The sequence below is a fragment of the Cebus imitator genome, unplaced genomic scaffold, assembly GCF_001604975.1.
Source record: "Cebus imitator isolate Cc_AM_T3 unplaced genomic scaffold, Cebus_imitator-1.0 Scaffold86, whole genome shotgun sequence".
NCBI classification, from domain to species: Eukaryota; Metazoa; Chordata; class Mammalia; order Primates; family Cebidae; genus Cebus; species Cebus imitator.
In genome coordinates, this window is record NW_016107401.1 from 1,285,439 (window position 1) to 1,310,873 (window position 25,435).

Genomic DNA, 25,435 nt, shown 5'->3' on the forward strand with positions numbered 1-25,435 from the left:
AAAAAAAAAAAAAAAAAAAGAGTCCTGCAGTGAGTCAAACATGCCTTCCACAACAGTGCCTACAGGAAAACAGTTCTTTAGCTTGGTTACACTATTGTAGAGATCTATCTAGGCCATGTTAATGTGGAATGCTGGCAAAGCCAAGATTCAAGACAGCCCACTTAATGAAAAACTGATAACTCAAAATCATTAAGTCAGTTTATTGCAATTAGATATGTGGATCAAATATTTACATCTGTCCATCTCTCACACTCTTCCTGTATGCTAACTACGTTAAGACAACATAGCTAGAGGATTTCTTAGTGAGCATGCAATCCTAGCTGGTTAGAGTGTGATGAAGGTAGGCTAACTCAATGCACTGCTCTGCCCAATAGTAGGTATATGCCTTCCTCATGGGTGAAATAACATAGAGCTACGCTGTTCGATATAGTAGCTACTCACCACATGTGACTATCTGAATTAAGTAAGACAGAATTAAGAAATCAGTTCCTCAGTTGGCCTAATCACATTTCAGTACCCACATGTGGTTAGCAGCTACTATACTGGACAAGGCCTTTCCACCACGACAGAAATTCCTGTTGAACAGTACCAACCTAAGGAACCCATTTACTTTTCAAGCAGTGCTAAGCAGCTCACTGTGAACTTTGCTTCTCTGCAGCCTTTTTTTTTTTTTCCTGTTTCTATAGCTGACCAACTCTTTTTCTCATGGATATATTCTTTCGAAATATTAAAATCTTCCATTTGATTACAATCAAATGTTGGCTTTGGACCAAGAGTGTGTCAGAGTAACTGCAAATGTCTGCACAGTTTCTCTGATTCTTTTGTATTTATTCTAATAATGTTGGCTTTCATTTTATTGAGGATACATGTAGGAGTTGATACTCAACAGGAATAATCACTGAGTCTCAGTGAGATAGCTGGTATGTGAGTGGTAGAACCAGGATTAGAACTAATAGCATATGCCAGTGACTTCACTGGGTATAGAACTTTAGGGTGGCAAGTTTTTCCCCATATTGTTTTAAAAATAACATTTCATTGTCTTTTGACTTCCACATTTTCTGTAGACAAATATTAGGTTTGGGGAGTTTTTGTTGTTTTTAATCTGGTAATAGCAGCAAGAATAATGGCTTGCCAGTGCCTAGTACATTATCCTCAGAAGCCCAGCTCTACCTTCTTGAAATAAAAAAATATTTAGCATTTTGAGACAATTTGAATTTGTGTAATTGAAACTAGAGAAAATAACTATTATAGGTGGAAATACCTTAAAAGTGAACAAAGAGCTTAATTGTACTTGGAATTTATGGCAATTAAAGTTCTTCTGCTCTTAAAATATACTTACATTTTTAAGATGTATCATAGGTAAATATAATTATTCAAATAGCTAGTAAAATTAGAATATCTACAAACAAAATGTCAAGATTAGAGAATTTTCCAGAAATTTTAGGGGTGATTATTTGTAGCATCTCTTTATGTTGGCATTCTATCAGCGAATCATTTATTATCACCTTGTTTTTTGTCCAGATTCGTATTCTTATACAGGAACGTGGTGCTCAGGACAGGCGGATCCAGGATCTGGAAACTGAGCTGGAAAAGACGGAAGCAAGGCTAAATGCGGCATTCAGGGAAAAAACATCTCTCTCTGCAAATAATGCTGCACTGGAAAAGCAGCTTATTGAATTGACCAGGACTAATGAACTACTAAAATCTAAGGTATCTGAGCCTCAGGATAACATTTACAATTGAATAAATATAAACATGTTTATGAGTTCTAGGCTCCAATTTTGCCCTTTTCCTTCACTAAACATACCTTAAATATTAAGCTGCTTCAAATAGGAATTATATCTTTTTTTTTTTTTTTTTGAGACAGAGTCTCACTGTTGCCCAGCCTGGAGTGCGGTGGTCCAGTCCTGGCTCACTGCAGCTTCTGCCTCCCGGGTTCAAGTGATTCTCCAGCCTCAGCCTCCTCAGTAGCTGGGACTACAGACGCACGCCACCATACCAGGCTAATTTTTGTATTTTTAGTAGTGATGGGGTTTCACCATGTTAGCCAGGCTGGTCTCCAAATTCCTGACCTCAGGTGATTCACCCGCCTTGGCCTTCCAAAGTACTGGGATTACAGGCGTGAGCCACCATGCCTGGCCTATATTAGGGTACTTGGCACTTAAGCGGTTATAAATAAAACAAGTTACTTTTTAAAGATCTTTCTCTGCAATAAATAATGGCGTAACAACAAGTTTCCATCTCAAGTTCTTACTGGAACGAAATGGGAAATAAGTAAATCTATGGATTAAATATTTCTAGTACCTTAATTGTGTTTATCATTATTAATATACTAATCTTAGAGAACCTACTACAGTCATTCTGCTTATTACAGAAGAATAATATAAATCGGTGTTCAGTTGAATAAGGATCATTTATTCAGAGCCTGTAATGTGTGGGGCTCTATGCTTACAAAGGAAATAAGTGTGCATTAGAACCAAGTCTGGGAAAGAAAGCAGCTTCCTGGGCCCCACCCAGGGAGATTCTGATTTAGTAGGCCTGGCATAGACCCTGTATTCTGCATATTTCAAAGTATACCAGGGCCAGGGGCAGTGGCTCACGCCTGTAATCCCAGCCCTTCGGGAGGCCAAGGCGGGCGGATCACCTGAGGTCAGGAGTTCAAGACCAGCCTGGCCAACATGGCAAAACCCCGTCTCTACTAAATATGTACAAAAATTAGCCGGGCATGGTGGCAGGCACCTGTAATCCCAGCTACTCAGGAGGCTGAGGCAGGAGAATCCCTTGAACTCGGGAGGCAGAAGTTGCGGTGAGCTGATATTACACCATTGCACGCCAGCCTGGGCGACAAGAGTGAGACTTCATCTCAAAAAAATGTTTGAAACCAGCCTGACCATCATGGTGAAACCCCGTCTCTACTGAAAATACAAAATTTAGCCAGGCATGGTAGCGGGCACTATTAATCCCAGCTACTCGGGAGGTTGAGACAGGAGAATCACTTGAACCCGGGAGGAAGAAGGGACACCAGGTGATTCGGATTCATTTTGTTAAGCAAACACATTTCAAGAAATCCTTTCTCAGGGACTTGCTTTAGAGTCTTACAGTGGACTTTCCAGCATATAGAGGTAAGTGACCACCCCAGAACCCTTTCAAAAATAAACCAGCAGACCAGGCACGGTGGCTCATACCTGTAATCCCAGCATTTTGGGAAGCTGAGGTAGGTGGATCACTTGATGTCAGGAGTTCGAGACTAGCCTGACTAACATGGCGAAACCCCATCTCTACTAAAAATACAAAAATTAGCCAGGTTTGGTGGCACATGCCTGTAATTCCAGCTACTCAGGAGGCTGAGGCATGAGAATCACTTGAACCCAAGAGGTGAAAGTTGCACTAAGCAATATGGCACTCTAGCCTGGGTGACAGAGTGAGACTCTATCTCATAACAATAAAATAAAAACAAAGCAGCAAGTCACATTAAGGAAAAAGAGTTATAAGAATAGTAGTAGGCCAGTGCAATGGCTCATGCTAGTATTTCCAGCACTTTGGAAGGCTGAGGGCTGGAGGATTGCTTGAGGCCAGGAGTTTGAGACTAGCCTGGGCAACATATTGAGACCTCCTCTCTACAAACAAATTGAAAAACTAGCTAGGCATGGTGGTGCATGCCGCTGATCCCAGCTACTCAGGAAGATGAGGCAGGAGGATTTATTGAGCCCAGGAGTTTGAGATTACAATGAGCTATGATCATGCCACCGCACTCCAGCCTGGATGGCAGAGCAAGACTTGATCTCTTAAAAAAAAAAAAAATTAAATCAATCAGTAATTATGGTGTCAGTCAAAGACTGTTCCCTCTACCAAAGTATACTGCAATAAAAAACATAACCCCAGTGATAGGTAGAAAAATCAACCCTTGTGTATTTTAAATATGTCTTAGCAGAAAATATTTCTGAATTTTTAACATGTTTGTTGTACTTAGTTTTTGGAAAATGGTAACCAGAAGAATTTGGGAATTCTAAGCTTGGAGCTGATGAAACTTAGAAACAAAAGAGAAACAAAGATGAGGGTGAGTGCTGCCTTTGGCAAGTTTGCTGTGCTTGGATCTGGGGATCAGAACAATTTCCTCATTTCCTAAAACAGATACCTTTGTTGTGTAGGATCTGAGCGTGGAGATGAAGCTGCAGGTCACCCAAAGGAATCTAAAAGAGTCTCAGGGGAAAATAGCCCAACTGGAGGGAAAACTGTAAGTGACTGAATGTGAAAAGAAATTGTTAAGTGGAAGCAATTCTTGATTTGACTCTTCGCAAGTTATTGTTTACTGAGACTTCAACCTTCTCTTAGCACTTATCTCATTGCCTCCCTGCAGTTGCCCTATTTCTCTTTTTAAATGAGAATTGAGCCCTAATCGTTCCCAAACATGTTATGCTAGAAAGTTGTATGAATGCATTACTTTTGTACATTCTCTGTATTATGTATATGAGGAAAGTTTTCATGATCTTATGGAAGTGGTCATTAGATTGAAACTGGTATAGGAAGTTGTGATTAATGCACAATCCTAGCCTTTGATTTTGAGCTTTAATTTACATATAGTAAAATGCATGGATAGTTAGTATTCAGTTTGGTGAATTCAGCAATTGTATACACCTGTGTAACCATTGCCAAACAAGATAGAGAACATTTTCATCCCTTCAGAAAGTTCCTTCGCACCCCTACTTTTTCCCCTGCCACTGCCTGTGTCGTACTCTCCATCCCCACAACTACTTTCTTACTTACATCATCAGAAATTAGCTTTGCCTTTGTTTTATTTATTGTTATCATTATTATATATTTTTTTAGAGATGGGGCATTGCTATGTTACTCGGGCTATCTCAAACTCCTGGACTCAAGTGATACCATCCTGGCCTTCCAGAGTGCTGGGGTTACACAAGGGCCACTATATACCTGGCCAATTATGCCTTTTTTTAGGACAGGCAAGAGAGAAAGGGAAAGGGCATGTGTATGTGGCTTCTTTTGTTTGATATAATTTTTCAAGATTCATCCAAACTGTTCTATGTACTGTAACTTTTCCCTTTTTATTTCCGAGTAGTAGTTTACTCTATGAGTATAGCTCCATCTGTTTACTCTTCTCCTTTTGATTATCTGGGCTGTTGCCAGTTTCTGCCATTATAAAAAGACTGCTGTGAACAGGTTTTTAGAAATTTCTAGGAGTAGAATTCTTGGGTAATAGGGTAATATATGTATAATGTTTTTAAAAACTCAAAGTGGTTTTGCCATTTTTTTTTTTTTTTTTTTTTTAAACTTCACAAGATGGAAGCTGGGAAGTTTTGCCATTTTTATACTCCCCCTGGCAATGTATGATGGTTTCAGTTGTTCCACATTCTCACCAACATTTAATGTTATCAGTCTGATTTTAGCCTCTTTACTAAGTATGAAGTGATATCTCCTCTGTGATTTTGTTACTATGAATGTTGAACATCTTTTTATGTGCTTATTGGCCATTTTATGTGCATATCACCTTTTGTAAGGTGTCTAAGTCTTTTGTCCATTTCTTGCATTGGATGGTTTGGAGGAGAGAAACACATAAGTAATTGAATACCAGGTAGTCTGGGACAAAAACTTTATGGCACACAAAATGCTATTTAGTATGTTTGGTGGGTGGGGAAACCAGGAAGACCACACAAAAAAATTATTTTTAACACTTGAGATGCTGTAATGATTGTTCTCATCATAATTTTTTTGTCAGTATTCAGAAAACTTTCTCACTTTAAAAATTTTAGTCTTCTATTTGGATATAAATTGTGAATTTGAGAAATCATGTAAAATAATAGTTAAGAGTTGGGACTCTGGAGTCAGCCTGCCTGATACAGCGGTATCTGGTACATAAGTATTATGTATGATTATTAAATAAACTAGAATGTGTTAACATATACCTTTTTTGTTTTAGTGTTTCAATAGAGAAAGAAAAGATTGATGAAAAATCTGAAACAGAAAAACTCTTAGAATATATCCGAGAAATTAGGTAATATAAGCAGTAGCTTTAAATTGAACCTTATTTTTTTGAATAATGAATAATTTTCATCATTTTTCTGTTATTTTTCTGTGTGCCTAAATAGACGTGCTTTTTAAGATAATTTATTTTAATGTAGTTATGCTTCAGATCAAGTGGAAAAATACAAGCTAGATATTGCCCAGTTAGAAGAAAATTTGAAGGAGAAGAATCATGAAATTTTAAGCCTTAAGCAGTCTCTTGAGGAAAATACTGTTATGTTATCTAAACAAGTAGAAGACCTAAATGCAAAATGTCAGCTGCTTGAAAAAGAAAAAGGTATTACAGTGTTTTATAGTTACTTTCTTTAGATAAGTGTTACATACAACATTTAGGAAAAATACTGCTATGCTAAAGCAGCCTTTTAAATATAATTAGCTACATTAACATTTTAAATATAATTAGCTATATAGCTATACAACAGCAAAAACCTGTACTGCCTTTTTGAATATTTCACTCTTATAATGTTTGTTTTCTATTTATTTCAATATAGTACATACAGTTGTATAGTTCATGACTTTTCCACTAGGTGGCTATTTAAAAAACAGTAGATACACAGAACAAGATTTGTGGGTTTTTATTATGTAGCACATAATATATATTATATGGAGTAATGATACAAAGTTGACAGTTTTTTTTTGTTGTTGTTGTTGTTTTTCTTTGAAAATAACATACTAAAAGCAGTATAATGGAATATTCTGGGAGTCTGGGTTTCTAAATGTTAATGTTAGTATCTAATTCCAGTATTCATGTTTTGCACTTTCTAGAAGATCATGTCAACAGGAATAGAGAACACAATGAAAATCTAAATGCTGAGATGCAAAACTTAAAACAGAAGCTTATTCTTGAGCAACAGGAACATGAAAAGCTTCAACAAAAAGAATTACAAGTTAATTCACTTCTGCAACAAGAGAAAGTAGTTTACTGTCATATTTATTTTAGTGTTTACTTTGTGTGATACATTTCCCTATGTCTCTGAATACCTTTAAATTGTGTTCATCCTTTGATCTAACAATTCTATTTTTAGAGTCTTATGTTGAGGATATACTTGTGGACATACTGAGGATTTAGCTACATATTTTCACTACATGTTCACCATAGGGTTATGAATAATGTGGGAAAATGACAACAGATACAGCAAAATAGGGAATAATTTTTTGAAAAATTTCTGGCTCATTCTTGTGTTATTTAGGCTATGTAAACATTTACACTTACTTTGTAAAAGAGCATCTAATTACAGAAGAAACAAAACAATTTTTAAAATCCAGATCATGTAAAGAACATTTTACATATCACTGAAAAAATATGGGCTTAGGATAGAAATAGAAAAGGGAAAGTTTTGATGGCCTGTAAACATAAAATATGCTCCACCTTTGTAGTAACCAAGGAAGTAGAAATATATTTTTTTCACTTATAAAATTGGCACAAATTAAAACATTTGATAATGTAAAATACTGGTGAGAGTTGAGCCAATAGGTACTTACATGCACTGGTGTGAAATATTATAGTGTTGGACAAGCTACAAGAGCTCAAGGAATTGAGTAGATCTATATACACTGACCTGGAAAGATTTCAGCAACAGAGTATATATATATCATTTATATCCTCCCAAAATGTATGTATATTGCATATAAATGTATTAGAGAAAGACAAGAAGGCATATATATTCCAAGCTAGTAGCTATCTCTGCAATGGAAAAAGTAAAATTAAGGGGGGAAGTTGTCAAAGATAATATTAACATCATTTGTAACGTCACAATTTTTTTCACAACGGTGTTATATTTGTATATTGTATAGCTTAAAAAATTTAATATGGAAATCACAGCACTTTTTATATAATCTGAAAATCATATTAATATCAAAGCCAGTTGTAAAACAGATATATGTAAAATATAATTTTCATTTAATAAGTTTGTGCATGTGCATTGCCTAGAAAAAAGCCTAAAATGATATTTGCCACAATGTTTACAAGGTATAGGAAATAATCTATGAAAACAAATATGCTGTTTCTGTATTGTTTTAAGTTTCTTGGTATCTCTTGAATTTAGGTTTCATCCTTCTTTATCTGTACTTTTTGTCTCCTAGTACAACCTCACAATGCCATTATTTTGGTGTTTTTCTGTTTGGATGTAGGAATTATCTTCTAGTCTTCATCAGAAGCTGTGTTCTTTTCAAGAGGAAATGGTTAAAGAGAAGAATCTCTTTGAGGAAGAATTAAAACAAGCACTGGATGAGCTTGATAAATTACAGCAAAAGGAGGAACAATCTGAAAGGCTGGTCAAGCAATTGGAAGAGGAAACAAAATCTAGAGCTGAAGAATTAAAACTCCTAGAAGAAAAGCTGAAAGGGTTTGTATTAATAGGATCTCATGTTTATGTATCACTTTAGATGTCAAAAATTGTTTTGAGTACATATTCTTAGTATTCTCAATCACGTGAATGTGTGAGGTTGGAATTATTTTAGAATTAAGTAGTAGTTATTTTACAATTAAGTAGTAAACACAGAATGTGTATACAAAATGTACATGTAAACAAGTAAGACAGCCGCTTTTTAAAGTTAAAAGTATTGCCCCCTTTTTTTTAAGGCCAAAGAGAGTTTTAATAAATAAATGACAAGTTTTATACTCCTTTACTACTCTGATATTTTCTGAAATTTATTGGACATCAGCATTAGAACAATAATAAACTCAGGGCTGAACGTGGTGGCTCATGCCTGTAAATCCCACACTTTGGGATGCCAAGGTGGGAAGATTCCTTGAGCTCAGGAGTTTGAGACCAGCCTGTGCAATATAGCAAGGCCTTGTCTCTATTAAAAATAAAAACTAGCTGAGCATGGTGGCATGTGCCTACAGTCGCAGCTACTTGGAAAGTTGTGGGAGGAGAATCACTTGAGCCCAGGAGATCAAGCCTGCAGTGAGCCATGATCATGTCACTGCACTCCAGCCTGAGCAACAGAGCAAGACCCTGTCTAAAAAACAAACAAACAAACAAATGGTGAACTTAGGGGGAAAAAAAGAATCCCTTCTGTTAATAAACAGCATTCCCATTTTTTGTCTATGCATTTATGTAGTGTAAGTTACACCTTTAATCATATTTTTCAGGGAGCCCAAACACTTCAGAAATAGTAATCAAAATGCATAACAGGCTGGCACAATGGCATATGCCTGAAGTCCCAGCTACTCGGGAGGCTGAGACAGGAGACTCTTTAGAGCCCAAGAGTTTGAGGCTATAGTGCTCAATGGTTGTGCCTGTTAATAGCCATGGCACTCCATCCTGGGCAACATAACAAGATGCCATCTCAATCAGTAACTGATTAAAAGCAAAGGAGAAAAAAATAATTAGAACTGGGAAACATTCAAAAATTAAAAATCTGTTGTTTAAACTAGAAAGAAGACTCTAGTTCCTTATAATTTCTGCCACATTATGTTTCCTTCTCCAGTACGTGTATTTCATTTTGTTCTGCTTCGTTTCGTTTTGTCCACAGTATTTGCTAAATTTTTATTTATTAACAGAATCTATTCCTCAGCCTACATATTCATGTTTAATAGTTCAGGAACACAGATCAGTGACAAATTCTATCCTACTACATTTATTTAAGTTAAAACATCTGGTTTGAATCTTGAGTTCAGATTGCAAATGAAGTACTTAAATCCTTGGGATTTCATCATTAAAACACTCTTTGGCAAAGGACTGTGGGCTAGATATGAGTTTGTGTTATTGTAATAGATCTCACACCTGTGTATCCTGTCTCTTGTTGGATACTTTAGTTACTAAACTCTTTTCTGTTTTCTTGTGATTCGTGATGAAAATGAACAGCAAAGCTTTTCATACTTTTGCTTTTTGGGGAACAATACAGAATTGTAATTAAGGGTGTTCTATACTACAGCCAGTCTCAGGGAACAGGAATCTTGAGAAACTAAGATAATGTCATTTTTAGAGCTGAAAGAAAGCTGAGATAATTATTCTAACTCAAAAAACTGTGGGCCAATGGTCAAGAGATAAGGATTTTTATTGCTAGTTTTGTTAGGTAGCTGGTTGATTCTGAGCAAGACAATCTTAGTTGCTTTCATTTTCTACTTCATCAGATATAAAAGAGTTTTATGGGATGATCTCTAAGATCCCTTCTAGCCTAGAAATTTCAAGCTTAAAAGAAAAACCAACTAAGAATTAAAAATAATTCCTCCAGGAGACAGGGAAGAAAATGTTTTTTATTATAAACCTTTTAGTGATATCTGATTGCTGTTGCTGTGGTGTGTATATTTTTGAAATCCCACACTTGTTAGACAATGAATTTGATCAGCTTTTTTTCTTATCTCAGTGTCCACCTTGGTCTATAAGTGCACAATGCTTATTTGCAATTTTCAGTTCTGTATATTCTTTAAAAGCTGTCTCATAAGCTCATATAGTTATCTAAAAATTTTATCACCACTTTGGAAATATATTATTTCCAAAATATCTCAGATTTAATAGTATATGTTTATAAAGATGACTTAAAATCCATTCTGTCTATGCAAAATAATTCATTAAAGAAGTTATTGAGTCTTTGAGTAATAGTGTATTATGTGAGTTATTCATATAATCAGAATAAATCCAGAGTCTTGTAACTCCTTCTGTAATTTAAAATGAAATATCTTTAACTGTTTATAGTATTTCTCAAGTACCTAAATGCAGAGAATAAAACTTTATTCAATCCAGATGTTTTTTAACTGGTAATCTTTTGCAGTCTTTAGTACTGGCTAAAATCTTAAGATTTTGTTTTATAGTCTTTTATATCCTCTACCTTCTTTCCCCCAAATTTTTAAAGTAAAATAAGCAGCAAGGAAAAGTTGAAACTGGTAGAAAGGTGCATTAAAAAACATGCTTTTCGAGGTAAGTCATAAATTAGGATTTTAGCTATTTAGCAGGTAATCCAATGATGAAGATATGCGCTATATGATTCACAGTTTCAAAGGTAAATTTCTTTTTTGTTTAGGAAGGAGGCTGAACTGGAGAAAAGTAGTGCTGCTCACACCCACGCCACCCTGCTTTTGCAGGAAAAGTACAACAGTACAGTGCAAAGCCTTGAAGATGTTACTGCTCAATTTGAAAGGTATTTTTCTTGGGAGCCTGTGCTCTTAAATATAACGTGAGCATGTGCCTGGCAACATGGCCGCCCCCACATATCTCTATGTGTGTAGAACATCCTTGGTGCCCTGCATTTGCATAGTAACAGGCTAGGGTGGATGGTGCTTTGCATTTGCATATTAGCAGGGTAGGGTGGGAGGGCCAGTTTTTTTGAAGGCTACGTGAATACATGCCTGGTCAAACCAATCTCCTGAGCCCTGTGCAAATCAGACACCCCCGCCTCCAAGCTCTGCAATATATTCCTGGCTGGTATCCTGGCAGGTGGGGACCTCCTCTTTTGGCTTTGGAGCCCCCCTTCCCTCTTTATTTGTATAGGGGAGTTTCTTCCTTCTGTCTTCTCCCTTCACGTCTTGCCTGTTAAACTCTCCTCTCCTTAAAACAAAAAATAAAATAAAATATATAATGTGAGCAGAAAGGGGTGTTTACCCAAGTAAATTTGTGAACAAATCAGTCACACAGAGTATGATTAGTATTAAATTCCATAATCACCAACCATAAGTGGGCATTTAGCATTATTTAGTAATCTTATTATATTTATAATTCCACTTTATAGAAATACCCCTTTCTTACTATCCACTTCAACTTTTATGCACTGAGCCAGGTGTGGTGGCACATGCCTGTAGTCCTAGCCACTCCATAAGCTGAGTTGGGAGAATCAAGTCATGCACTTAGAAGCATTTGGTGTTTCTGCCTTACTCTCTTGGTGTTATCATTTTCATAAAGAATTCAGAAGTTTTATCTCCTCATTAAATCCATAAAGAGACCCACATTTATGCTCCACCTATTACAGATGAAATGTCCTGGTCTTTTAACCTTCAGTGACCTCATTCTATCAGTTATCTTTTTTCTCTCATAATTTGAAACCTTTTTTACTGGAATTTTTCCAATCTCAATATCAAAACATGTTAATGTATATCTATTTTTTAAATTAGCTGGGCTCTATGGCTCACACCAGTAATCCCAGTGCTTTGGGAGGCCAATGCAGGATGATTGCTTGAAGCTAGGAGTTTGAGACCAGCCTGGGCAATAGAGTGAGACCTTGTTTTTACAAAAAAAAATTTTAAGAATTAGCCAGGCATGGTGGCAAATGCCTATAGTCCCAGCTACTTGGAAGGCTGAGGCAGGAGGATCACCTGAGCCCAGGAGTTCCAGGCTACACTGAGCTAAGATCACACCACTGCACTCCAGCCTGGGTGACAGAGCAAGACTGTGGCAAAAAAAAATAAATAAAATACATAAATTGTTTTAAAAACTCTTTTGACCTTAATTTCCTTTTTTCAGCTGTCTATCACTACCACTCATTCCTTTCTTAACCCAAAATTCTACTCTTTTTCACAGTCCTTTTCCTTCTCTTGACAGGGAAGATTCTCTCTATAGCCAGTTTCTCACCTCCCATGCCTTCTACTTATTTTCTCCTTAAATAAAAAATTTATTTTGGGTGGAACTACAAATTACAAAGGCCAGCATAATGAATACCTATGCATCTCACACCACCAGTATATTAATGTTAACATTTTTATTTATCACGTGTACTTTAGATCATTTTGGAGGAGAAGTTTCTTTGTTTATTTAATAAATACAAAAGATTGCATACTGTGTCCATAAATTATAAGGCTTGAAGATAAAACTGATATGTATGAACCTATAAAAGGCAACCAGTAAGCCAAAAGATTTTTAACAACTTAGTATCCATATATAAATTCCACTACCATCCCATTTTCATGCTTTGCCTGAACAGATAACACTGTCCCGAAGCCTACATTAATTGTTTCCTTGCCTTCTTCTCCTATATGTTATAATTTTATGACATGTATATCCATACAAATAATGCATTGTGTAATTTTCCTTCTCCCTGAACTTCACCCAAAAAAAATATCATCAGTATATGCCGTTTCCTGGGACTTGTTTTTTTATTCTGCACTGTGTGTGTGTTTTCAGGATTGAATCGTGTTGTCTGAGACTATGGTTTGTTCATAGTCAGTGCTATGAGTATTTTATTATATGAATGTACCACAGTTTATTTATTCATTCTTTGGAATTTGGGTTGTTTCCCATTTGTTTAGTTGTTAGTAGTTATTTGGTGACTATTAGTATACATGTAGTCAAGAATTTTCTCTAAAGCCAAAGGTATATGAATGCTCAACTCTAAAACTTAATACCAAATCACTTTCCCATGTGGGACTAAGAATCTATACTCCCACTAATGTTGTTTAAGTTTCCAATTATCTTCTTCGCCAAAGCTTGTTAGACTTCTTAAATTTTGCCAGTGTACTTAGTGTAAAATGGCTTCTTATTGTGGATAATTCATTTTTCCTTTTCCATAAAAGGCTTGTTTATGACTTTTTAAAATTTGTCTGTAGGGTTATCATATTTACCTCATTGATTTGTAGAGGGTTTTGTTTTGTTTTGTTTTGTTTTTAATCAGCCATATGGGTTACATGTATCTTTTGCCAGAGTTTGGCTTATGTTTTTGTTTTCTTTTTGGTTTCTTCTGGTGAGTGGAAATTCTTGATTTCAATATGGTTAAAATAATATATCTGTATGTAGGCACTTTGCTTCTCATTTAAGAACTTCTTTCTATCCCATGAGTGTAAATGTATTCAACTAGTTTTCTTCTAGAAGTTTTGAAGTTTCACCTTCCATTTTTCTACCTAGAACAGATTTCTGCATGTGGAGCAATATAGGGATCAAATTTATTTTTGGTTTTCCATATGGATAACCAGTTGCCCAGTTTAATTTAATTCATTAAATTGCACCTTGTTTCCCCAGTGATCTGTTTCCGCATGTAATATGTTATGAAAGATATATAGGTAAATAATTTATATGTGTGTGTTTTATTGATAATTTTTATTGTGTCAGAACATATAAATTGTATAAATATAAGTTACATATATATTTATTGCCGATATCAATCCTATAAAGAAATTGGCCTTCTTGTTAGTTTGAAGAATAGTGCTTCAGGGGGTTTTTTATCTGTTCTGGGATTTCACTCACTATCCATATGATCATGGTATTAAAATTTATTTCCTCAAGCCAGACCTTTCTTTACAGCTACCTATTCATATATCAAGTTACCTACTTGACATCTTCAAGTAGATATTAAATATTAACCTATCCAAAGCAGCTCTTGATCTTTCCATTTTTCCCCTACCCTAATCAATCTTCCTTATAGCTCGAGTGAGCTGCATACTTACAACTTACTTAGATACCTTTTTATTTCATTTATTTATTTATTTATTTATTTTCTGAGCTGGAGTTTCACTCTTGTTGCCCAGGCTGGAGTGCAATGGCACGATCTTGGCTCATTGCAACCTCCGCTCCCTGGTTCAAGTGATTTTGCTGCCTCAGCCTCCTGAGTAGCTGAGATTAGAGGCATCTGTCACCACGCCCAATTAGAGATGGGATTTCACCATGTTGGTCAGGCTGGCCTCGAACTCCTAACCTCAGGTGATCCACCTGCCTTGGCCTCCCAGAGTGCTGGGATTACAGACAGGAGCCACCATGCCCGGCCAACTTAGACACCTTTAATGGTTCCCCTCCTTCCCCCAGGTAAGCCCACCGTACCTTGTGGTGATGACCCTCATGCCACCATCTTTGGCTCCAGCCTTTCTTACTCATTAAGCTCTAGTCTCACATCTTATTTTTTGATTTTGAATAATTTTCTTGTTTGATAGTTGGTTTCTTTTCCATCTCTGTATGCATACTTCCTGCACATAGTTGGCACTTGATTTTTTTTTTTTTGAATACACAGCAGATACCATGTAAACACATTAGTACTTACCTCAGAACACTGAATTCTTACCTGTGTTAAATGCATGACCACAATAAAAACTTTTTAGTTTTACCTTAAAGTATATAAAATGTAAACCGATAAGTTATGATTATCATACACAATAGTTAGAAAACTACTTTGACTTTTATTTTTTTCTTTTTAATAAGCTATAAAGCGTTAACTGCCAGTGAGATAGAAGATCTTAAGCTGCAGAACTCATCATTACAGGAAAAAATGGCCAAGGCTGGAAAAAATGCAGACGATATTCAGGGTCAGATATTGGCAACCGAGAGTTCAAATCAAGAATATGCAAGGTAAGTAGAACAAATCATGGCATTAGAACCATTAAGACAACGTAAAGTTGAAGGCCAGCTAGTAACTTGCTTTTGTCTGTCTTATAGTGCAAATTGAGAATTTACTCAGTTAACAAATGATACTTCTTGAAGAGTTTCTTGAATTTTTTTAAAAAAGGAAAAGGAAAAATTAATGAAAATGGCTATAATATGTTTAGTGAACTCTTCTCTCTCAAACCAAAGGATGCTTCTAGATCTACAGACCAAGTCAGCACTAAAAGAAAGAGAAATTCAAGAAATCACAGTTTCATCTTTTCAAAAAATAACTGATTTGCAGAACCAACTCAAGCAACAAGAGGAAGATTTTAGAAAACAACTGGAAGATGAAGCAGCAAGGTAATCTATTATTGGAACCGGAGTGCCTTGTAACTGAGTCACGGTGTTGTTTTTTAAATAACTATGTTTTTCTCAATTTAATTTTTCCATGCAGAAAAGCTGGAAAAGAAAATACAATGGCAGAATTAACTGAAGAAATTAACAAGTGGCGTCTCCTTTACAAAGAACTGTATAATAAAATAAAACCTTTCCAGGTTTGTCAATTAGGAGTTAAACTTAGTTGTGTTTTTTTAGGAATTCACTTTTTTCCCTATTATAGTCTGTGACTCAGGGTTTCTGCAAGATCATTTTGTTCTGCATTTACAGTGCCAGTTTAGCTTACTATTAAAGGTTTACACATTTTATTAAATTACTATGCATGATTTTTTCCCACATTATTGAAGTATAATTAACAAATTTGATTGACAGAGTTTTCAGTGGACACTTTATGGTTTTAACAAAAAAACTTTGTAATGAAGAACTTAAAGTTTGGCACAGAGAGCTTGCCTGGTATGGGCTTTTGATAATTAACTTACTTTAATTTGTGATATGATTTACCTCATTGCAAATACTCATTTTTTCTCAATACACTGATCTTTTAAGAGAAAGAAGAATAAATGCTGATCTTGGAACTTGCATTGAAGTACAGTATTGGTTATAATGTGGTGATCCAACTGATACAGATAAGGCTGGCCAGCTGGCTTTTTTTCCTTGTTTCTTTTCCTCTGGTTTAATGATCTTTCAAATGAAAAACACAAAAGTTTAAAAGATTTTCATAGAGCATCTCTGGAGAGTTCAGAGAATATGTAAACATACCCTTTTTTTTTATTTCTTTAGTGTTTATGGTTTATATGAAACTAGTAAGATCAAACTGTTTTTAAGTCTTTATTTAAAAAATATTTTTCAGCTACAACTAGATGCCTTCGAAGCAGAAAAACAGGCATTATTGAATGAACAGGGTGCAACTCAGGAACAGCTAAATAAAATAAGAGATTCATATGCTAAATTATTGGGTCATCAGAATTTAAAACAAAAAATCAAGCATGTCGTGAAGTTGAAAGATGAAAATAGCCAACTCAAATCGGTTTGTAAAATGACATTTCATTTTATTAAAGATATTAGAGTGGGGGTTATTCTAACTGTAATACTTAAATAAAATGAAAATTAGAAAAAAATAGCAGTTTATAGAGGAAACTGATCTGTGGTTTTAGTGGACTTACTTTGGAGTGTTGACCAGATGGGCATTCCATGTTCTAAAATTTTCCAGCTACCTTCTTAATATATTGTAAATTACTAGAGTAATTGGATGAATTCATTCAGCTTTACATATCTATTTCTGTTTGCAAAACTGTAAACTCCTTGATGTAAAACCATAAAGACAAGCAGTGTTCAAAAATAGTTGGACATTTAAATTTTTTAATATGTATTGAGATATAATTGACAACTTATACAATTCACCCATGGAAAATGGACAATTCAGTGATTGTTAGTATACTCACAGATTTGTGCGACCATCATCGTAGTCAATTTTAGGACATTTTAATCACCTCAAAATGAAACCCTGTTATCCTTTTCCTAACACCCTCCTTATCTCCTCATCCTACCCCACCTTTCAGCGCTAAGCAACCACTAATCTACTTTCTGTCTCTATTGAGTTTACTATTGTAGACATGACATATTCATGGATTCAAATAATATGTGGCCTTTTGTTACTGGCTTCTTTCCGTCAATTAGCACAATATTTTCAAGGTTCATTCATGTTGTAGCATGGACAGTACATCTTTAATCGATTAATAATTTATTATGTGGGTATACCACATTGTATTCATTTGTCAGTTGATAAACACTTGTTTACACATTTTGGCTATTATAAATAATGCTACCATAAACATTTATATGCAAGTTTTTATGTGGACATTTGTTTGTATTTCCCTGACAAATAATAGGAGAGAAGTCACCAGATCATTTGATAACTCTGTTTAATCATTTCAGGAAGTATCAGACTGTATTCAGTTGAGATTGGGTGTTTTCATGGTGGTATGGCCCTAGAAAGATAAGACTTTATTCAAAAGTATCTCAAACCATTCTGTATTCTACCAGTAGTGTATGAGGGTTCCAATTTTTCCACATCCTTACCAACATTTGTCTGACTTCTTTATCCTAGTCATTGTAGTGGATATCAAGTGGTACCTCATTGCAGCTTGACTTGCATTTTCTTAATTGGTAATGATGTCGGTCATCTTTTCATGTGCTTACTGGCCATTTGTATATCTTCATGAAAGAAACGTCTATTCAGACTCTGCTTATTTTTAAATTGGATTATTTGTCTTTTTGTTGTGAGAATTCTTCATTGATTCTGGACACAAGTCTCTTATGTATTATTTGCAAATATCTTCTCCCATTCTGTGCATTGTCTTTTCACTTTCTTGATGATGTCCTTTGACCTACAAAACTTTTATGAAGTCCAGTATGTCTATTTTTCCTTTTGTTTGTTTCTTGGTGTCTATCTCCTCTGCCAAATTCAAGGTCAGGAAGATTTACCCCTGTGTTTTATAAACTAAGAAGTTTATAGTTTTACCTCTTACATTTAGATTGTTGATTGATCTTGAGTTGATTTTTGTATGTGGTGTGAGGTTAGAGTCCAGCTTCATTCTTTAACATGTGGACATGCAATAGTCCCCACACTATTTTTTGAAGAGACTGTTCTTGCTCCAGTTAATGGAGTTAGCACCCAATTAAAAATTCATTTAGGGCCAGGCACGGTGGCTCACACCTGTAATCCCAGCACTTTGGGAGGCTGAAGTGAGCAGGTCACCTGAGGTCAGGCTTGAGCCACTGCACCTAGCCAAGAACTTTTTCTTTTTTATGATTTCATTTTTTAGATGTGGGGTTATGTGGATTTCTTGTTTGTTACATGGATGTCTTGCATGATACTGAGGTTTGGTCCTCAGTACTATGACTGGTCCCATCACCCAGGTAGTAAGACTAGTACTCAGTAGGTAGTTTTTCAGCCCTTGTTTAATGGCTGAAAAACACGGTATCCGATTACTCTCAAAGGCATTTTTTCTCCTTTTGTCCAAATATATAGTTTATACTTTTCTTTTTATTAACATGCCATGTAATGTTTTATTGGAAAATAAATTTTTAGATCATATATTGTAGCATTCCTGGGCACAGCTCCCCCTCTTTTTGAGGCTTATTTGCTTGTTTGCTTAATAAGTGGCTCAATTATTTTAGTGAAGCTTATCCCACTACCTCCCCAGCCCCCAACAGTGTTGCACCTCTGAACTTGCCATTGAGGGAGGTAGTTTTAGGTATGCCCACAATTACCCTGGGATAACACTTGCTTTGGTAGGGCTGCCTTACTCTCTTTCCCTGAACATAGTGGCTGTAAACTCCAGTAGATGCTGGCTCCTTGCTTTATTATTTTCAACAGTGCCCTGGGGCATAAATTACTCTATAAACGAATCCAACCAAATTCTGACTCCTTTGTAGGAACTGCATCTGAGAGCAGTGCTGGGTATTTATTCTGACTACAGAAATGCTCCTCCCAGTTGTCTTATTCCCTAGTTTTCGTCTGCAAACTAACCAGTGTACTGTTTAGCCTATATATTAAATCTCCTCCTAATTCTCTCTCACTGTAACCTCTGCTGTTCTTTAATGGTCCCCAACCATTTTGGCACCAGCGACCAATTTTGTGGAAGACAGTTTTTCCACAGACCAGGGGTTGGTAGGATGGCTTTGGGATCAAACTGTTCCACCTCAAATCATCAGGCATTAGATTCTCATAAGGAGCAAGCAACCTAGATTCCTCAAGTGTGCAGTTTACAATAGAGTTCACACTCCTATGATAATCTAATGCCACAGCTGATCCGACAGGAGGGCGAGCTCAGTGGGTAATGCTTATACTTCCTGGCTCACCAACTCCTTCTGTGCAGCCGGGTTCCTAACAGGCCATGGACTGGTATCCATCTGCAGCCCAGAGGTTGGGAACCCTTGCTTTAGAGCACCCTTAGGTTTCAGCTTCTCCAAGCTCTGTTGCAGGTGAAGCCAGTTCCTTTGAGAAGAAATGAGGAGTAGACCTGTTTTATGCCTACTTCTCTTTTCCGCCTCTTTCCCCTTCAGCAATATCTCTGAGCCGGGACTAAAGCTGAAATTGGGACAATGGCACTTTTCTCTCTGAGTGACATCTCTGCCCTAGGAGCTGAGTTTTCACTGGACTTGTGGGAAAGAGATGAGGAATAGCGTTAGGCCCTCTTGACTCACCTCTCCTGGTGTAGAACCATCCCCTCATCAGCCAAAGCAAAGATGATCAGGGGCCCTGCATTTTCAACACACTGTGCCCAGAGTAAGCCTCTGTTTCATGAACGGGGCTGAGCGAAGGAAGAGATTCCCCACCTTACACCTGCATTTGTCTAAGATGTAACTGCAGCAACAGGGAGCTGGGGACAAAAATGAGAAAATCTGATATCCTGCTCCTCCTGGGAGGAAAGCCTCTGACTGGGAGTTGGGGGAAAAGAAGGCCCTGTGTTCTTGGCCGTAGCCATCTGGCAAGGACTCTGCCTTGCTAAGCTGGGTGTGGGAAGACAGGAAGGACCTGTTTTGGCTTAAATACTGCAGACTCTCATCCTTTTCACCAAAGTTTTACAGGTTTTCTTGAATACATGTTTCTTCATTTGCTGTTTTATTCCTTAGGCTGATTTTCAGAGGCTTTAACTGGTCAACATTTTATAACTTTTAGTTTCACTAGGGAGCAGGTCAGCAGAACTTTCATGCTGTCATGCCAGAAGTCCATCTCAGCAATTAATTTTGAGTTGAACTTTTATCAGAAAAATAGCTTTGTAGCTGTAGAGGGGCAAGGAGATTTAAAACACTGTATCTCCTTGGTCACAGGTGTTTCAAGTCATTTTGTAATTCAGTCTTAAAGGCTGTGTCTAGTAGTGATTTTTGCCGTTGGGTGTGATAATACAGAAACAACTTTGAAATTTGCTCACAACATTGGTAACATATTTCACTGACACAATCTTTAATAATTGTTTATTACCTATTATTTTTCTTACCTAGGAAGTATCAAAACTCCGCTGTCTGCTTGCTAAAAAAAAACAAAGTGAGACAAAACTTCAAGATGAATTGAATAAAGTCCTAGGTATCAAACGCTTTGATCCTTCAAAGGCTTTTCATCATGAAAGTAAAGAAAATTTTTCCCTGAAAACCCCATTAAAAGAAGGTAAGACATGAATAAATGTGTAGAAGTGTCCTCTTCCTTTGGATTTGCTTTCACAGCATTTAGCAAGTCATCCATTTTATGAACTGTGAAAATTTGTTGACACCTTCTGATATAAAAGCAGTTCTTACTGAGACTGTTGTGTACAATGACTTTTTTTTTCCTCCTTCTATACTTTCTTTTTTATATATCCGGATTCTGGCTGTTCTTCAAGGCTAGGTCAAATTGTATCTTCCTTGAAGCTTTGACTATTTTGTCCTCCTCCCCACACCCCAATTACTCCCTGTATAATGCCCTTAGCATTTTAACCTAAATGTCTTTTAGATCCTTACTCATTTCATTTCCTAATTTGCAGTTTTGGAGAAGTAAATTTCTTATTTCTTAACTGTGAATGTTTGTCTTTCACAATAAATTAAAATTGGTTGAAGTGATAAATGTAAATAAAATTATCTTTTTTTTTTTTTTTTTTTTTTTTTTTTAGATGATTCTCACTTAGTCACCCAGGCTGGAGTGCAGTGGTGTGATCTCAGCTCACTATACCCTCTGCCTCCCAAGTAGCTGGGATTATAGGCCCACACCACCAGGCGCAGGTAATTTTTTGTATTTTAGTAGAGGCAGGGTTTCACCATGCTGGCCAGGCTGGTCTCAAACTCCTGACGTCATGTTCTGCCCACCTTGGCCTCCCAAAGTGCTGGGATTACAGGCATGAGCCACTGCACCTGGCCGAATAAAATTATTTTACAGAATATATTGCTTCATCTGCCTTAGAGAAGATACAAGGCCTGTTTTTAGTTTACAATTATTGATAAATTCATTTTAATCTAGATTACTAATACTTCTTTTCAATAATTCTTCTAGGCAATACAAACTGTTACTAAGCTCCTGTGGAGTGTCAGGAATCATGGAAGTAAACATCTGAAAAACCTGTTGAAGATTATTTTATTCATATTGTTATTAATATTATTATGTTTGACATGGGTATTTTATAATGTTGTATTTAATTTTAACTGCCTATCCTTAAGTATGTGAAAGGAACATTTTTTACCAAAGTGTCTTTTGACGTTTTATTTTTTCATATAAATACCACCTTCCTAATGCTCACCTTTATCGTCTCATTCTGAACCCTCTCTCTGGCTTTCCAGCTTGCAGTGCATGTGATCAACTCAATATTCCTTTAAAAATCAGTATCACATTGTTATCCCCCTGTTCTGAAACCTTATTTCAAGAGTCTAATCCCCGGATTTTTCAGCTTGATCCTGGAGGTCTTTTCTTGTCTGAGCTGCTTTAGCTAGGCTAAAACACCTGCGCGTATTCTGGCCTCCTTTGATTCTAATAATGCTCATTGTGTCCTACCTATTATCCTTCCACTTGTCCAGTTCAAATAAGAAATCAGGACAAGCCTAACTTCACAGGAACCTCTCTATCTTTAATTAGTTGTTTAATAATTTACAGGTTCTTAGGCTCCATCCTATTTGTATTAAATTTGGCCTTTAAGCCTGCGTTTTTAACAGTCTTCAGTTAATTCTTAGATACACTAAAAATCCAAGAAACTCTGCATGTAACTATTACTTTATAGTTTGTCATATACTGCTTGTCATCTGCATGACTACTGAGCATTTAATATTTATGTAATATGAAATAAAGTTATACAGTAAGTCATTTAACCAATTAATTTTTCAACTTGTATTTTATGAAGTTACATTAATGCTTCTATGTAAGATGTATTTATTGTCTCTGCCTTACCCATACTACGTTGTCCCCAGAATCACGAAAGATACTGGTTAGAAAGTGGTAGATCTTTCTCTAAAATGTCTATTTTGCACATTGGTATGATATTTATAAGCTACCTTTTTTATAGTATGTCCTCATTGATGAACCAACAGAAACTGTCAGAATTGCTTTTCATAATTATTTTATTAGATCTTAATACATGGTTGAATTTTAAAATGCAATTTTTTAAATTAAGTTCAGAAGAAATGTAGAAATAAGAAAAGTGATCTAATAAAATAAAATAGGTCAATAGGCTAGGCACAGTGCTTACGCCTGTAATCCCAACACTTTGGGAGGCTGAGGAGGGAGGAATTCAAGACCAGCCTGAGCAACATAGTGATACCTCATCTCTAAAAAATATGTAAATAAATAAATAAATAATAAAATGCTTCAGGACTTCTGCTTTTAACCAAGATGGGGTAACAAGATGAACCACCAGGTGCACTGCCCAAAGTTCTGCCCACTGGGAGGATTTCTCTTCACCATTGTCCTTTAGGGATGTCCCAGAGAAGGGCTGGGACATCTAGCCTGTAGCTATCCACTTTCAGATGGTGCCTATATTATCACACAGAACCATCTATAAACTAGGCCCATGTTGTTTCTTCCTGTCAACTCATCATAAGGAACTCCCCATGAGCCTGGGAGAAAAAAGGCAAGGTGGCAGGAACAGGGACCTTGGGCATTTGGGTCACTTCCTCATATAACTAACTTTTGCCTTCAGGTCCTGCCTGGTCCCAGTCACATACATAACACTTTCTTTGATGATGTACTCCTCCTGTGCATACCCAGTATTATGTCTTGTGGGTTAGATAACACCCAGCTCATGATGGGCAGCTCAAATCGCATGGTAACTTAGTTGACCATGGTAAGCATTCAGTCCCTACTGAAGCCCAGTAGGAGGCCAAGAGCTCCTTCTCAAAAGAGTAGTTACCTGCATCAGATAACAGGCCTTTCTTCAAAATACTAAGAGTCTGCACTGAGATTCATCTATATGGGCCTACCAAAGGTTCCAACAGCATCGCTATCTGCCACTGACACTTCAAATACGATTGGATCTGCAAGTCCTTATGTCCCAAGCAACAAAGCAGCTTACCCAATAGCCTGTACCTATTGCAGAACCTTTTCCTATTCTGAGTCCTATTCAAAACTAGCAGCTTTTCAAGTCACTTAGGAAATGTGCCAGAGTTAACAAACCCAAATGAGGAAATCTTGTCTCCAAAATCCAGAGGGCTGCCATGTGCCGTGCTGCTTCTTGTTATAGGAGGCAGCAGATTCAAAAAATTACCTTAAGAGGGGTATTTCAACATGCCTCGTACCACTGGACCTCTAGAAATTTTACTGAGACATAATAAAAGCCTTTGAATTTTTGTTGGATTTGCTTCCCACCTCTGACATGCAAATGTCTTACCAGTAGGTCTGGAGTAGTTGTTGCTTCTCACTCATTAGGTCCAGTGAGCATAATGTCACCAGTGTAATGGGCCAATGTGATGTGGAAAGAAAAGGCAATTGAGATTCCCATGAACAAAAAGGACAGGGCCGGTGAGTTGATATACCCTAAGGTAGGACAGTGAAAGTACATTTCTAGCCTTGCCAGCTAAAACTGCTTTTGGTTGGCCTTATGACAGGGATTGAGAAAAAGGCATTTGCCAGATCAATAGCTGCATATCAGGAAACAGGGGCTATGTTAATTTGCTCAAGCAATAAATCTGGTATACAGCAGCTGCAGTTGGAGTCACCACCTAGTTAAGTTTGTGATAATCCACTGTTTTTCTCCAAGATCCATCTGTCTTCTGCTCAGGCTACTAAATAGGCGAGTTGAATGGAGCTATGGTAGGAATCACCACCCCACCTTCAAGTATTTATGGTGGCATTTCTCTCTTCAGTCCCTATAGGAAATGAGCATTGCTTTTGGTTTACTATTTTCCTAAGTACAGATAGTTCTAGTGGCTTCTACTTGGCCTTTTCCACCACAATAGCCCCCACTCCATAGGTCAGGAAACCAATGTGTGGATTCTGTCAGCTGCTGACTATATTCTAATTATACATTCTAGAACTGGGGGACAACCACAGGAGTTCACTGGGCCCATTGTGAGTTGGAACTAAGCTAAAACTCTGTCACAATCACCTGACCTCCATAAGCTGCTGCCCTGACAGTAACACTTTGGATCTCCTGAAATTAGTATCACTTCAGAGCCAGTATCCACTAGTTCACAAAAGATCTGATTGTTTCTTTTTCTAATGCACAGTTACATTGGTAAAAGGCTGTACATCCCTTTGAGAAAGACTAGGAGAAAGACTGACAGTATAAACGTTTGGTTGTGGACCAGGGTCCCCTTGAGGTCCTCCTCTTCAGTTGAAGGATTTTGGCTCTATAAAGTGGCTCAAGTCTGGGAATTAAGGGACCACGATTCTCTGTTTTTATGATTCAAGTTCAACTTGTGTCACTTGACTTAGAAGTTTTCAGCTTACACAGGTCAAGTAAGACTTTAGTAGGCTTACTATTTCACTTCCAGGAAGACCATGATCAACTAGCCAAAGCATAGGTCTGCGCAAGTCAGATTATTCTGATTGTTCCTTTGGCTCTGTCATTACGGTAACCACTTCACCTTGACTTTGGTGGCTGAGTCCCATTACTTGAGCCTCACCACCCTGGGATCCGTTACATCCATTACTTTTAGGTTTTCCAGTTCAGTGACTGCAATTCCCACTGTGAGCTCTGGCCCACAGAAAAGAGCAATCACAGAGCTCTGAAAAAGATGCTGCAGCTCTCCTCACAAATTTATTTCTCATAGTATTGGCGAAAGGTATGCTTTGTTGACATTCCCAGTGTGGGTGAGTAGTT

At 36.8% G+C, this 25,435-nt stretch overlaps 1 protein-coding gene across 1 annotated transcript in view; it reads left to right on the forward strand.

The window, feature by feature from the left end:
• The window catches only part of HMMR (hyaluronan mediated motility receptor), a 30,879-nt gene extending 8,389 nt beyond the window's left edge, over positions 1 to 22,490 (forward strand). Inside the window, exons 5-18 of the mRNA XM_017534452.1 lie at positions 1,522 to 1,710; positions 3,971 to 4,057; positions 4,149 to 4,234; positions 5,936 to 6,010; positions 6,138 to 6,316; positions 6,805 to 6,953; positions 8,170 to 8,384; positions 11,008 to 11,124; positions 15,099 to 15,245; positions 15,468 to 15,620; positions 15,715 to 15,814; positions 16,507 to 16,683; positions 20,664 to 20,826; positions 21,682 to 22,490. Of these exons, the coding sequence (XP_017389941.1) occupies positions 1,522 to 1,710; positions 3,971 to 4,057; positions 4,149 to 4,234; positions 5,936 to 6,010; positions 6,138 to 6,316; positions 6,805 to 6,953; positions 8,170 to 8,384; positions 11,008 to 11,124; positions 15,099 to 15,245; positions 15,468 to 15,620; positions 15,715 to 15,814; positions 16,507 to 16,683; positions 20,664 to 20,826; positions 21,682 to 21,701 (1,857 nt within the window). The 3' untranslated portion in view covers positions 21,702 to 22,490. The remainder of the gene's footprint in view (positions 1 to 1,521; positions 1,711 to 3,970; positions 4,058 to 4,148; positions 4,235 to 5,935; positions 6,011 to 6,137; positions 6,317 to 6,804; positions 6,954 to 8,169; positions 8,385 to 11,007; positions 11,125 to 15,098; positions 15,246 to 15,467; positions 15,621 to 15,714; positions 15,815 to 16,506; positions 16,684 to 20,663; positions 20,827 to 21,681) is intronic.
• Positions 22,491 to 25,435: the final 2,945 nt, after the last annotated feature.